A 15250-nucleotide genomic window follows, 5' to 3' on the forward strand; every position below is an offset into this window, starting at 1 on the left:
AGCACAGGAAGAAAGGGCAGTAATATTGGACAATAAAGTGGCATGCTTGGGTGTACTCTGTAATCCCAGTAACATTCAGGGATCACAGTTACAGCTTACTGGCCAATGCCAATCATTCCAGCATACCTGTTGATTAAAAGAGGGATCCTAGTCTGTGAGAGGAATTTCAGACTCAGACTGACTGAGAGGGTGAGAAAGAGCGAGAGACATAGGAGGAGTAGAAAGAAGAAGAGGGTGTACTTGGATTTGCAAAAACTAAGTGACAGCTGAGGAGAGTGCAGCAACGGTTTTAGGTGGTCAGGCTGACTGACAGGTTAAAAAACGGTGGGATATTAACACTGTTGTGTAGTGGGAGAGAGGAGGGGCACACCGGAGAGAGGGAGAGGTTTGAAATGCCTTGAGCTTCACATGTATCCACCAGCAGAACAGGAGAGAGGCAGAGAGAGAGAGAGAGAGAGAGAAATAGTTGGCACAAGAGTAGGAAAAGGGAGGGAAAGAGTTAAATGTGTGTCTCCTGGGGAGAAGCACATAGTCAATAACCAGGTCTCCAGTAAACATCTATGAACCTTCTCTATAAAGCTGCTGTGCTACTGCATGGACCCAAGGATCAAAGAAGACATATCAGCTTCAATTCCAGTTTAATTATCAGTCTAACAGAGTGGAAACCATTGAGCTCCAGCATAGAACAGTAGCAAGTTGTAGTGGCAGGAGCTTGCCAGGAATTAAATCTTTTGATGCTGAAAAGAGCCAAGACAAAGTGAGCAGAGATCAACCAGCTAAACAGAAAATGACAGTAAGTGTTGCATTATGATCCTGTGAGGAGGTATCCAGCTGTGAAATGTTACATGCACATTTGTGCTGCAAAAAACAAACAGTCAATGGCAACACAAATATGATTTAATACAATTATTTCCTGTATGTGCCAGCAATTGGGGTTTTTAAGTACAACAAGTGTGTTTTGTAGCTATATGATGAGATGACATGCAGAAATGGCACAACAGCATTGACGGCTTTTTATTGCAAAATTACTGTGAGGCTGCCAAGGTTTGATAGACAATGTTGTTGAGAGGAATTTTAGCTTGTAATGCTGAGCACTCATACTGGACTTCAAATGTGGATGATGTTAGCTCATTAGCTCACAAAATCTCGAGAACTCTGACCTGAATAAAACTCAGCTGCAAGCTAAAAAAGTCATAAAGTATATTTGTTTCATTTCTGGCATGAGGGGAATGAACAGCAGCTAAAGAATGTCATGATGCGATAACCCTGACATGTGTTAACAACTCTGTGAATGAAACCTAACTTAGATTTGAATTTAGGAATATTGCACTGTGCTTTGAGTTCAAAACAATGAGGATAAATAAACTTAGACAAGGCTCTAAAGAAATGATGGCCTCAAGGACGGCCGCCAGGCCTCAAGCTTCTCAATTTACTGTATTTATAATTATTATATTTTATAGATGTTATATTCTATCCCTATGTTTCAACTCCTGCACTATTTTATGCCTTAGATTCCCATTTTCATTGTATGTATTTTTTTTCACATGTTTAACTGAGCATTGTTGGAGAGAGCCTGAGATCTGAAGATATTTTTTGCCAACAACTTCTGCTCTGTTGTGCAATTTTAAATTTAAAAATAAATACATTTTTTTCCCATGTTACCAGTTTTAATAATGTGTATAGAGGTTGATATATTACTATTTATTACTATTTTATTTTAATTATTTTAAGGTTTCCTATAGAGTCCTCATTTTTGGAAATTGTCTCAAATGGAGCGTTTTATCAGCATGTGAGTCCAAATGTCTGTAAAGCTGACGTTCTGGAGATGCAAAATGAAGCTTAGGTGCACCAATTGAGCTGCCTCAATCTATACACCATTGATCTTAAAGTAGCCCGTCTTCTGCTCTGATTAAAATAGATCTGTCTTGGCAACATCTGTGCCAAGCAGCACTGCCAGACTGGTTGAAACCTGCAGTCTTTATTTGGCTGTACATCAGATCTATTTTGCAGTAGCTCATAATTGAGATCCAATATTTAAGCTGCTGTCAACAAAAAACTCCAAAATAAATCTAAAGTGTCATACATCACCATCAGAGATTGATTGGTGATTGGAAAATGTCAATGATCAAAATGAGGCTTATTATCTCAATCCAAACCAGAAAACGTCATTGATATTAGTGTAAAACCAACAAAAATGTACATATGTTTGCAGGGATGGAACAGGTGTGGTTTAATCCAAATCAAAAGAGGTTGACCACTAAGCTCTGTTACGCAACATGGAAAAAATATGTTGTTGCTTTATCTTTTGTGTTAAATTGTGTGTGGTAACTGTTCACAGCTTACTAATTTGCTGGGGTATGTTACTTCAAAGGAAGTCATCTTGGATGTGAATGATAGTGGAAACTGAGTGACAGTGCCAAATGTCCTGATCGTCCTGATAAGACATAACACTGATGACATCTAAGGTTCATTCCGTCTATAGGACAAAGCAGATCATGCCAGATCTGCAGAGAGTGATAGCATATTACAATGTGTTCCACAGATCTCTGACAGATGCACAATGGGCAATGGTGGAATGTAACAAATACATTTACTCCAGTACTGTACTTTTGCCATTTTAAGGTATTTTACTTGACTTTACTTGAGTATTTTGGTATATTTCTGGATGAATTTAATGAGTTACTCTGAAGATTTAGATTATTAATACAAAATATAAATCAACTAATAAATTATGATGTACTACTATAGATTAAAATATTAAGCAGTATTTAACGTAGTTCAAATAAGCTCCACCATTACCAGCAGCAACAATATTGATGCTTACACATTAATGCAGTTAATAATTATAATCCAATAATATACTATACAATATTCAGAAATGGGCCATTATGAGTACTTTTACTTTTGTTATTTTAGGTATATTTTGATCCTAATACTTGTGTACTTTTTACTTTTACTTAAGTAAGCTTTTGAATGAAGGACTTCTACTTGTAGCAAAATATATTTACACAGCGATATTGCTTCTTTTCCTTTTTTTTTTTTTTTTAAAGATCTGAGTGCTTCTTCGACCACTGGTACAGATGGTTCTCACTTTGAATGGGCAAGCAAAGAAATGAAAGAACTTTAAGAAAACAACACATCGTATTTGTGGTATAGCAACTAATAACACATATGAGATTTGAAGTTGTAAGGTCCTCGTTACGCAAAGAGTCATGTAGCGGGTTCGGACTTCATTCTGTGAAGTTATCTTTCTTCAACATCAACACGTGCCAGTCAAGCTGTGGATCTTATTTCACCTTGATGCCACTAAACCAATCATCATCTGTAGGCATCGTGCAATGACAGTGAATATAGATTTGTGTGTGTGTGTGTGTGTGTGTGTGTGTGTGTGTTTGTGTGTGTTCCTAGGCTGCAGCAGCTCAGGAACTTGACGAGCGATGTTTCCTGTCGGCGCAGTCCATGCCCAGTCTGAAGGTATCCGAACACTTCCAAGTGGTAAAGCTCCTGGGAGAGGGATCCTATGGAAAGGTCATGTTAGCTGTGCACAGAAAGAGAGGTTAGTACCCAAGTCTGCAAGAGTGTATGAAATTACCAGTAGAATTTCCTAATGCTAATATATTTAATTAAGAGTTTTGATTATGCTTTAAAACTCATTCTGCCCAATCTGAAAGGGGTGAAATGCTAAAGTTCCGCTGCAGCACATTTACCTAATTTTTTACTAATTAAGAAACAACACATGTTGTGCAGGGTCAGCACTGCAGTAACATCTCTGTAATCTGTCTTTTCAATAGTGTTCACTTTTTGTGCTTCTGTTGTTTTGATAAAGTGCTTTGGGACATTCTGTGAGATAGGGTTGCTGCAACTGGGGTGTAACTGTGTAACAGAGTCGCCCCAAAGGATGAGTTATATTTGTTCGCAGTGTCAAATGATCTACAAACTCGCATTCCATCACTGATGACAGCTTTCTGACTGAAGCTGATTAGATGTTGAAGTATTTAACAAATAATGTCTTTGCTTTGTCTCCTTCAGGAACCCCAATGGCTCTGAAGTTTTTCCCTCGTCAGTCCACCTCCCTCACCTCTTTCCTGCGTGAATACAATCTCTCCCTTTCTTACTGCACCCATCCGTCTCTGACACGGGCCCTTGGCATCTTCTTTTCCACACCATCCTACTATGTCTTTGCCCAGCAAGCTGGTCTATACGGTGATCTCTACAATGTCATTGTGTCAGAGGTCAGTGCCTGCATGGTATTTTCAGCCTAGCATACCTTTTCTTGTAAAATGTAGAAAAGAGTGTTTCAGCAGAAAAAAAGCGTGCATAAATGTTTAGTTGGGTTGCAACCCCTACATTTACATCTAACTAATTTACATCCAACCATTGGCTATAACTGTCAAAAGGCTCAAAAGTATAATACCTTATGTCTGCAGTGTGGCTTTTTCGTAGAGATGTCGTGGAAAATGTAAGTGCTGACCCTGCTCTTTTGAGCTCTCATTTCTGTCAGCAAAAACTTGAGACATGCTTGATAAAGGCTTCCAGCTCACCCTTGTCTGTGTTTGTGTCACTGCCAGTAACATAATAGACCACCGATAAGAATAAGGGCACCCTGCTCTCATGGCAGTACATGAAGTAAAACACGGTTTTGGTGTCACCAACCATTTTGGTGACGCAGGTTATGTTTGTCTTTGTGCCAACGATGTTCTGACCAGTCCTCAACTCATTTTCCCCTGTCATTTAACATGTAATGCTGTAATAAGTTATTGAAATTGTGTTTTCTGTTGTTGAGATGCTGATCCAGACTGTTTGTCTGTTTCAGGTTGGGGTGGATGAAGAGTGTGTCCAGAGATTGATGTCCCAGCTGAGCGGGGCCGTTACACATCTCCACTCCCTGGGCTTTGTCCACCGTGACATCAAACCTGAGAATATCTTCCTGTGTGACAATTCCTGTCGCTGGGTCAAACTTGGGGACTTTGGCCTTGCCCGGGCCATCGGCTCCACTGTTCGCGCCGTCTGGTACGAGTCTCCCTTCTGCACGCCTGAGGTAGAACCTGCCAAGGAGGCTCAAAAGGAGTGGAATGGGACCGAGGAGGAGATGGAGGACATTTGGATAACAGTGGAGCCCTGTATTGACAGCTGGGCCCTTGGTATACTCGTCTATTGCCTCTTGACTAGCTGCTTCCCCTGGGAGGAGAGCACCCACGATGACCGCGGCTACCGTAGATTCAAGGAGTGGTTTGATCGTGAAGATGAAAAGGAGGAGAAGATGAGGGATGAAGAAAGGAGAGGTGAGGAGGAAATGGACAGTTACACAATCATGAAGGAGAGCCAGAGGGACAACCCTCCACCCTCACAGTTTGAGGGCCTCAGCCCACTAGTGATGACTCTTTTTAAGGAGCTTCTCCACCCTGTGCCCAAACACAGAGGGAGCCCCGAGGAGATCCTGAGTTACCTGGGAGGGCCATGGCTGACGGAGACAGAGATTGAGGAGAAGAAGAAGGCAGATGAGGCAGAGAGGGAGGCCAGAAAATTAAGAGAGGGAGGAGGTGTAGAAGAAGAGCTGTTAAGGGAAGGAAGAGGAGAGAGATAAGCTTTGTCTTTTTGAAAAAATTTAAGATGGGTTTTAATGAATATAACGTGTTTGAAAAACATTGCTACTATGTACTTTTGTGTATGATTATCGATCTAAACAAATACAGACGTGTGTTCTATAAGGTGCTATATTTTCATATTTTTAATAAATATCCTTATTAAAGTTACCACTTCAATTGTATATATTCCAATGTGTGTGTTTATATGTATGTATGTGTGTCTTAATGAAAGAAGTCAATAGATATATAGATAGTGTGATGTTGATGAAACTGCGAGCTGCATTATAGTGTCTTAAATAATCTGTATTGCAATTGTTGTAAAATAAACCTCTTGCATTTAACTTCTCATGGGATACAGTTCATGAGTTACACATACAGTGTCATGTGAAGTCATGTCCATTTAGATGGTGCGCACTCACAAATGTGTCTATTCTTACACAGTTAAAATAACTTGTATTTTAGAATAGTACTTCATAGTTTACGTACAATTTTAAATCTGGAGTTGAGCGTCTGAAAACACCAAAACACTGCACTGTAAGGATAACCTGTCTGCTATTATTGTCACTTTAAGCCCCCACCCAAGCTGACATCAGGGTGCCTGATCTTCTGATAAGTGTTTGTGAAAACAGAAGGGGATCAGGAGTTATTTAATCCTGAAAATAAAAATAAATGTAATAATGTAACAATAAACTAACTGAACCTGATATAGAATTTACTAATGCTTTAATAATGTAATACAACAAGCCATACATATTGTCTTGAAAGGTCCCAAATAAATCAGACACATTATGTTGGTGTATGTCCTCCAACGTTACCTGCTTGTTCTTTTATCAACACTTCCAGAGGATGCAGCTCAGAAACATTTATCAAGGACTTACAAACTGCCCTTTACTGATTATGTAGCAACGTGTATATTAGCTATAAACCAGACAACCAATTTTTAAAACAGATTAACTTCTTTGTGATGTGTAAATAATGAAATAAAGAATTCATTAATTTTTAGACAATCATTGACAACTCATAATATCGTTATAAGAGACTCTAGAAAATGTACCTATGGAAAGCAGGGACATCTTTGACGTGGTGAAGCAACAGGTGCTGCAGAACAGATGAATCTAAAATTGGACTGAACAATACAGCCTGATAGTTATACCAGCGTGATCTTCTTCCAAGTTTACATGATGCAAACCTCAGGCATACTACAGTACCTGCAGCAGGAGACATGTGATGTTTATTCACATTGACGTTAAAAGACCTTTGCTATGGTATATTATACTTGGATACATGATTGACGTGTTGACAGTAGAACAAACCTCACATGAAATCTTCTCACACTACAGTTTAACCTCGGTGCAGTTTGCTGTCCTACATCTGTCACAAGGGACATTTACCAGTTGAAAAATTACCAGCATTCCTGTTGCAGTGCCGCCAAAAGAATGCACTGGTACTACTTATAGCCACTTTGCACACTTGTACCATTACTGAATCATGCCATGATGTTAATAACAACTGTCTACCACTGCGGATGAAAAGAACTTAACAGCATGAAAATAATAAATTGCACCTTCAAAATGAACTTAAATTAGATGGAGTGTTTACTTTCACTGCAATAATTAAATGTAAAATCTAGAACTGCAAAGATGAATTAATTAGTTGTCAACTAGGAAATCAACCACCAACTATTTTGATAGTCAATTAATCAGTTTGAGTCCTTTCTTTTTATGAAATAGTCACAATTCTTTGATTCCAGCTTCTTGAATGTTGATATTTTCACTCCTCCATGACAGTAAACTGAATGTACTTGAGTTTTGGATAGCACAAGACATTTGAAGATATCATCTTTGGCTTTGGGAAACAATGATCTTTCAACCTTTTCTGACATTGTATAGACCAAACAACTAATTGATTATTTGACAAACTAATCCACACATTTATTGATAATGAAAATAATCGTTAGTTGCAGCTTTAGTAAATTTGCATCACAGGAAATTAACTTTACTTGCACATTGTATTATGCACAATATCTCAGTTTCAAGTTGGAGTGTGTCCCTGTTGGTAGCAAGCTGCTAATGTGAAGGGTGGCCTTGTGTGTACGTCAGTAGGGCCTTTGCTAACCCCTGCTAAGGGCCACTCCAGATGGACTTATAAATAGACCCCACACCCATCTATTTACACACTGTGCAAATCATCACCTCCCTCTGACTATCTGTACTCCACAGCCCTCCAAATGCAAAAGTCAGCCTGCTTTGGTGCCTGCAGGCCTGTAACAGCCCAATCTGATGGAACACTGTGACCCATCTTACCTGTTAACTCCCTTGTCTCTGCTCTCTTTTTATCCACAACCCTCTTGCTGATTACTTTCCACTTGCGTTCCTCCTCTCATGTCACTTAGGCCTTGTGTTTCTCTTTTATCTTTGCCATATTTTGTGCAATTGTGGCAGCTGTCTCCCTTTCCTTTATTCCCTCCATTCTCATCTCAGGTCACTGGTAACATGAACAAGAATTACTTCATTAACTGGGTCTTGTAAAGTGTGTTTAATTACACTTGGTGCACTTGGTATCTCCGTTAGTAATGCCTGTTGCTGTAGATACGCTGTGTTCCGGGAAACAGAGGACACAAGGCTCATGTGACACTCGGTGGAGGGTCAATAGAGGACCACAGACTGACAAATGGAAACACATGCTGCAGACCATAGAGACAATAGAGTGCCAACACAAAGATGCTGATCGAGGTGCAAATCTGCTCGAGGCCCATGAGGATAGATAGCAGAGGTGATGAAAACAGGAGAAATAAGGACAGCTAATGCATGCAGGTACTTACTAAAAATCCAACAGCAATGTCAGGGACCAGGAGCTCATTTTACTTTAAGTCGCGTTTGTACTTCCAAGTCACGACAGACCTCTAAACATCTGTCAAGATGGAAGACACACTCGCAAATCTAGAAACCCGAGAACATCGGATTTAGATTTGTAATGTCAGCAAAATTTAGATTTCATGCTACCAGTATCAAATGAAGCTCACCTTGGTACAAATATTTAAACTTTGTGAAGGCATGGTGTCACAATCACTGCCTTTCAAGCATCCTCAACATTTACATGTTATATCTCATATGCACTAAGTTCCCATGTTTCTGTCTTTGGAAAGAGAGTTTCACAGGACACATGGATGAAGAATGAAGAAACCACCAGCTGGAAATGGATGCAGGATGTAACAGATATTTAGATGGATATCTGATAAAAGATGTCACATGTCATGAAAGTGATAAGTGCAAAAGCAGACACCGATATAAGAGCCGGATTGATGGGCAGAGTGGAGCAAATAAATGGGACTGTGTGGGAATCTATATGGCCAAATGTCTGAAATGTATCCCTGCAGTGAATCAAAACACTTGGCCCATCATGCCCCAGCTTTCTCTGTCACCTGGCTGCTTGTTAAGGTTCTCTACTTTAAATACAGGAACAGGATGGAGAGTGATGATACTGATTCACTTAAAGAGCCTCAAATTATCACTTTTGCAGGGTAAGAAGCACTAGATGAGCAACACTGGAGTGTGTGTGTGTATGTGTGTATGTGTGTGTGTATGTGTGTGTGTGTGTGTGTGTGTGTGTGTGTGTGTGTGTGTGTGTGTGTGTGTGTGTGTGTGTGTGTGTGGTGTGTGTGTGTGTCTGTGTGTGTGTGTGTGTGTGCATGTGTGTAAGAGAGAAGTAGAGAGAAGTAGAGTGAGAATGGAGTGTTGGGGTGAAAAGGAGATCGGTGGGAGGGTATGTGTTGCAGTGCTGGCATGCCTCTTGCATTGCCGTCTAACTAATAAACAAGTTTAGAGATTATCATGTGTTTACTATCTGGCATGTTTGCCTCTTAACTATTCTGCCTTGCTTTCTGGATCCCTAACCACCTGCTCTTTTACACTCTTTCTTCTCTTTCTGCCTCTCTCAGCTCATGCAGTAGCAGCGTTGGCAGAGTGGCAGGTTGATGTGTTCAAAGGATTGATTGTTCCTCTTGGCTCCTTTCCTCCTCTCTTTTGCTTACATGGTCGCCATCTGTCAAGCTGTCATCGACCTCGCCCGGTTGCCCTTGTTAGGGCCACCCCACAGGCTCATCCTGGTGTCCATGTAGCCCCGATATTTCAAGGGGATGATGAGTGTCTCCCTCTTGATCTGACAAAGCCTACTGTAGGGTGAGAGCCAGTGAGAGTTGTGACTTCAGGGGAATGTGTGATAATATTTATATTAGTCAAGTCTATGCAGAGTCAAGTTTCCCTCCCAGTGCGGCTTTAACGGTCAGAGACTCTGAGACAAAAGGTCAGGAACTACGGCCTTGATAGTCACTTTCATATTTACTAAATAAACACATTTAAATTATTTGTTCTTATATTCTATCCTATTGTTATTTCATGTATATTATATTTTTGTGGATCAATCAAAATCTATCTATCTATCTATCTATCTATCTATCTATCTATCTATCTATCTATCTATCTATATATCTATCTATCTATCTATCTATCTATCTATCTATCTATCTATCTATCTATCTATGAGTAAGGAATTGTGTGTCAGAAAAGACACATTTTTTAATGATAAATACAAACGCAAACATAAACTGTGCAAAATATATAGATTCTTCATATTCCAACGGTTGATGTTAATCAATTTATTTATTCATGCAAGATTTAACTTGTTTTGCTAACTGATGCTGGGCAAAGTTGTCATTTGCAAGTAACTCTGCCACATCTATTTCTAAATGTGGCACAGTTACTTGCAAAATGAAACTAGACTAGAAAAAACTACGAAGCAGAGCAGATGAGACCATCTTATTGTGGAATGGATCACAAACTTTTATAAAGATTCCACATGGTGATGCGTTGTTGTTTTTTTAAATAGGTCAGCAGTGGCAAGTATGTTTGCAGAAAAATGCAAAGTTATAACTGAGTTTTAGTGCCTACAAATATATTATTGAAGGCATCACCTATTTATGCACAATATTCCAAAGCCACTCAGGAATAAAAGTGAAGTATAAAAACTGATGCCAAAACTCACAGCTACAACGGTGTCTTTTTGATGGAGTCTGTAAAGGCAGATGGTCGCCTCACATACAATTCATCTTCTCTAACTGGTGTTTTGAAGGCTTCCCCGGGAAGATATGGTTTCTCAAAATCAAAACAGACCGAGCAAGATTTATATTTTTCTATGACAATAAATCAAACCAAGGCTGCAACAAATGGTATTATAATTAATATGTTTGTATTTGTACATTTGCATATATTGATTAACAGTTTACCCTATAAATGTCCTAATACTACTACTACTACTACTAATAATAATAATAATAAAACATACCCTCTACAACTTACTTGAGCCTATGAAGACCTCTTTAAATATTTATTTTTCTTGCACCAAAAGTCCCAACCCCAAAGATATTCAGTTTATACCGTAGGGATGCAAACTACAACATATGGTGTTTTTGCTTAATAAATGACAATTAATCAATTCATATTTTAGGAGTTTTTATTTACTGACTCATTGATTAGTAAACTCATTGTTCCAGAATTAAATTAAACAAAGTGTGGTTTCCATAGAGAATGTAAATCATCCAAGTTCAGGTTGTGTGACACATGATGTTGGGAGAAGAATTAAATGTTTAAAACACAGAACTGTCACTGATTATTCCAGCAGAGATAAGGGCTTGGCTCATATAACGGCATTAACTGTACTGTCAGTTAAGTAACTTTTTTTGACTGACCCCTTAAAGGATTATTTGTTGAGACCAAAACCTATTTTGTGAGTGCATTGCTCCACCTGTTGGTTATATTAAGTAGTGCAAAAGTCAAAATTGAGGCCAAGGTTGGGTGCCTTTGCTAGTAATTTGTGTCTTTCAATTGCTTTTTTATTTAATTTTCTCCATTAATATGAGACCTAATCCAAGCAGATTCAAGAAGAATGGTATGTAGCAGATATATATTCAGACAAGACTGTGTTTATCTTAAATAAACACAGTTAGTCATACATTTACTTGGGTGTCTACAATGACTTTGAGTATAAAGAAAAGGGTGTTGACAAATTCCTCACTTGTGCGCCTTCATAATTGTAATGGAGCCTATTTAATGAACAAGAGCAACTGCTTTACTTTTTGTGGAAGATGACAGTCTTACATTTTTGGCTTTGTGTGGTAATGAGACACTAAAAACAGGGCTATGTAACTATCTATCTAATAAAATGTGTGTGTGAACCAAAGAAGAAAAACTCTTCACATGAAACACATCAGATTGAGGTTGCATGATACATCTATTTACCAGATTGGGCCAGGAAGAAAATGTAGAAAGCAAGAAAACTGTGATGGTTAGGAGGACAGGAGGAGGAGGAGAAGAAGGAGGAGGGAGGAGGAGAGGGAAGGAGGGGAAAGAAGAAAAGACAAAAGATTCATAAAACTAAACTAAAGCAGTTGTGGACGACAGCAAAAGTTGTAAGTACGAGTTAATTATGCTTCTTTTCAGCTGATTTTAACTCATATTATAGCAAATACACAGTGGGGCATCTGGACATGCAGAATATCTCACATATCTCACATCCTAAGATATTAATGGTAGGGTACTTCCTATTGATAGGATGTAAACATGAAATGTAAGAGTGAAAGTTCGGCTGATTAACATAAAAATTAATATTTTACAGTAATGCAATGTGTGGTTGCATGCAGAGTTCAGTAAGTAAAAGCAGTGAAAACCATGCCACTCTCTTAAACAGATCAACAGAGGCATGCATAAAGTTTAACCAGGACAATCCAGCGTTTTAAAATCAGTAATTGCAAATGTGGGACTCTGGGATTATTGGAGGAGAAAAATGCAAAACTGTCAATGATCAGGGTGCTTCGTGATCAATGTACAGTAGGAAAGCAGCAATATGTTCTATGAAAGAAAGCTGGAAAAGAATGTGGGACTGTACCAGAGGAGGGGCGGAGGGGCTCTCAAATAGGTCACAAAAAACACATTCTTTTGAGAGAACTCACGTCTTGGACTCCAAAGTTACACTGACACATCACGAGAGGAATGATGCAGGGCGGGAGAGGGAAGGACAAAGAGTGAGGGCCAGACAAATAACTAATTTTAAGAGGTAGAAACTTATAAAGTGTTATTTAAAACTTGTTCTTACAGTTGCTTCTCTGCTACTTTATCTAATTGTTTACAAGCAGTCCAAAGCATACATAACAAAAACTGTAGAACAGATTATTCCAATGCAAAATGACATCCGGCACTCCTTTATAACGATGACAAGTTATCCAAAACACAGCACAACTCTCTGTGATTTTAGCTGGAGCAAAACCTAGTGAAAACATTACAGCGACCTGGGAGCATTTATATGCAAAGATTAAAGGTAACATGAAAAGCAACAGAAATCCTGAGTGCGGATATTGAACAGTTCCACTCTGTGAAATCATCCTGACTCTTTTCCTCTTTGGTTTCCTCCAGCTCGTAAAACTCACCCTCTTACAAGTTGAAGGAATGGGCAGTCTTCCAGTGGTCCTGCTCCTTTGCAGTTTCCACGGTAACGCTGCCAAACAGAACACACAAATCATCATGTTTAATTACGGTTGAGTTGCTGTGTGTTTGTTTTTATGCTGCGAAACACTCCCCTCATGTGGTTTCTGTTCCACAGCGTTCAGAGCTGTTGCCCAAGCCCAGCAGCCCGGTATGCTCTTCCCCTCATAAGCCTTTTTAGTTATGTTGAATGCATCTGTGAGTCATTGCAATTAGTCAGTGCTAAGATGTGTTCCCAAACTGATTGAGTTTCTCTCCTTGTTTCTAGAGAGCACTGACACCACCTTGCCAGCCAGTGAGTGACAGCAGATTGGAGATGACCTCTAACCTGCCTCTCATACAAGGCCCCCGTGAACTGAAAGTGTATTGTGCTTCATCTTGTCAGTGTGATTGATACATTTTAAATATGTCTTGTCTCTTCTGTCTCTGCAGACTGTAGGGAGGAGATGTATCCTTGCACCAGGATGTACTCGGTTCACCGGCCCATCAAGAGATGTATTGGTGCTCTTTGTCTCTACAGGTAGTCTGCAATCTTTCTACCTAACACCAGTTCTAATTTAGCAATTGGGAATTAGTACTTGGTCCCTTTACTAAAGCAAAGGTAGCAACACCACAATATTAAACTACTCCATGACAAGTAAAAAGCCTTTTACACGGCTCTGCCAGCTGAACTGTCATCAGATTTTCGATTTAAATGTTGATAAAACAGCGAGAAGAGCAGAGACCAAAACAATAGTACGGAAATCTTGCATAAAATAAATCAAATCAAATCGGGGAAAACAAAATCAAAACGGGGAAACACTTTAAAATTGTAAGTCAAACATCAACTACAGACAGCAGATAAATGTAGTGGAGTAAAGGTATAAAGTTGCAGAAAAATAAAAAGTAGTACTCGAGTTGTCGTACAGTAAATGTACTGTAAGTAACAATCCACCCCTAGTAACTGTAGTTGCACTTTGTCACACCAAGTCAAACTATCACTTTAGCTCTTTTACATTACTCATGTTAATGTTTTCTCCTACTTCTGACGCAGCCTTCCTCGTGTCTACGTGATCAACAATGAGATCTGCATGAGGACGGTGTGCCAACAGGAGGAATATCTGCAAGGTGAGACACTCACGACTGGAATGCTCTGCAAAAGATTCCTAAACTGGACAAACTAATTTCCATTTCATCCTTCAAAACCATCATATCATCCTTGCTCACAGACATATGCAGTTGATTCTCTACATAATTTTTCCAGCTCAATATATGAATGGTTTCTCCCTCTCTTACTCACCCACGTACCTGTGCACTTATCTCGTTATGTGTTTAGTGTTGTCTGTGTAGTATTTCAAATTGTATTTTATGTAATTTCTAAACTGTATGTTATTCTAATGTACTTTTTCTAGCCCTCTTTCCCTTTCCCTAAGTCGCTTTGCCAATTGTTGGGCTGCAATTGTAAATAAGAACCTGTTCTTAATGACTTGTGCCTGTAAAAATGAAGGTGAACAAAAAAATACTCTTCTTGTTAAACAAACATGATGTTGGCTATATACGTGATCATGCATTTACAGAAATGATCCATCTTTTGCACATTACAGCCGAACTGTGCAGAGAGTTGTCTGGGTGGCCCAGGCGTGTTGAGAGGTCATCTAATAGGAAACGCTGTCGTAATCGCCGTAGCAACCCCAAAACCTGGGCAAACAAGGCCTGATGGGGCCCAGAATGGCGATGTGACCACCTTTGAGGATGGAACCTCAAGCCAGAAACGTCCTCAAATAAAAACAGCCCATAACACTATAAATCAACCACTCGACACCTGTGGGCCTTGCTTTTCTCTTTCATGCATACGCACAATTGTGCTTAGTCAAATCTATGTTTATGTATTAGTCTTTTGTGTGTGAAATATTAAAGCTCATTTCATGTGTTTCTTTTTTACACAGATCATGTCTTCCATGGTTTACAATCCATTAAAAGGTACTGTAGTAATGGGCATATAGCAGCACTGAGTCATGTCATAGTACAAAGAAAGCCCCACTCTATGTACTCAGACAATCCAGTATTATGTGCACTGTTGTATAAAAAATAAATACATTTCTTCGTGAGTTAATTCTTTATTGATTTATTCTTTGTCACTCTGTTTATTCAGGA

General features: G+C 39.2%; 2 protein-coding genes across 3 annotated transcripts; both read left to right on the forward strand.

Moving 5' to 3' along the window:
* Positions 1 to 448: 448 nt before the first annotated feature.
* On the forward strand, positions 449 to 5926 carry sbk3 (SH3 domain binding kinase family, member 3). 2 transcript variants are annotated; one of them, XM_032519281.1, is made up of 5 exons: positions 449 to 793; positions 3409 to 3556; positions 4030 to 4232; positions 4814 to 5295; positions 5329 to 5926. In XM_032519281.1, the coding sequence occupies exons 1-5, from the start codon at positions 788 to 790 to the stop codon at positions 5582 to 5584; spliced, it is 1095 nt and encodes a 364-aa protein (XP_032375172.1). In that variant the 5' UTR covers positions 449 to 787; the 3' UTR covers positions 5585 to 5926. The 2 variants fall into 2 exon arrangements, with proteins under 2 accessions (XP_032375172.1, XP_032375171.1); XM_032519280.1 differs by having other exon boundaries at positions 450 to 793; positions 4814 to 5926.
* A 5999-nt stretch (positions 5927 to 11925) lies between these two features.
* Positions 11926 to 15098, forward strand: mfap5 (microfibril associated protein 5). Its single transcript, XM_032518856.1, has 7 exons — positions 11926 to 12048; positions 13049 to 13124; positions 13236 to 13268; positions 13386 to 13412; positions 13550 to 13637; positions 14151 to 14224; positions 14701 to 15098. Exons 2-7 carry the CDS (start codon positions 13082 to 13084, stop codon positions 14811 to 14813), a joined length of 378 nt encoding a protein of 125 aa, XP_032374747.1. The 5' UTR covers positions 11926 to 12048; positions 13049 to 13081; the 3' UTR covers positions 14814 to 15098.
* The last annotated feature ends 152 nt before the right edge of the window (positions 15099 to 15250 follow it).

The sequence above is a fragment of the Etheostoma spectabile genome, chromosome 6 (assembly GCF_008692095.1).
Source record: "Etheostoma spectabile isolate EspeVRDwgs_2016 chromosome 6, UIUC_Espe_1.0, whole genome shotgun sequence".
NCBI classification, from domain to species: domain Eukaryota; kingdom Metazoa; phylum Chordata; class Actinopteri; order Perciformes; family Percidae; genus Etheostoma; species Etheostoma spectabile.

Excerpts from the sequence above, each read along its gene's own strand:
- sbk3 (XM_032519280.1), top strand. Across the intron at positions 3,557-4,029 it reads AGCTGTGCACAGAAAGAGAG|GAACCCCAATGGCTCTGAAG; the intron begins GTTAGTACCCAA and ends TGTCTCCTTCAG. Across the intron at positions 4,233-4,813 it reads ACAATGTCATTGTGTCAGAG|GTTGGGGTGGATGAAGAGTG; the intron begins GTCAGTGCCTGC and ends TGTCTGTTTCAG.
- mfap5 (XM_032518856.1), top strand. The coding sequence starts at position 13,082 with ATGGGCAGTCTTCCAGTGGTCCTGCTCCTTTGCAGTTTCCACG. Across the intron at positions 13,413-13,549 it reads TGACACCACCTTGCCAGCCA|ACTGTAGGGAGGAGATGTAT; the intron begins GTGAGTGACAGC and ends CTGTCTCTGCAG. Across the intron at positions 14,225-14,700 it reads ACAGGAGGAATATCTGCAAG|CCGAACTGTGCAGAGAGTTG; the intron begins GTGAGACACTCA and ends TGCACATTACAG.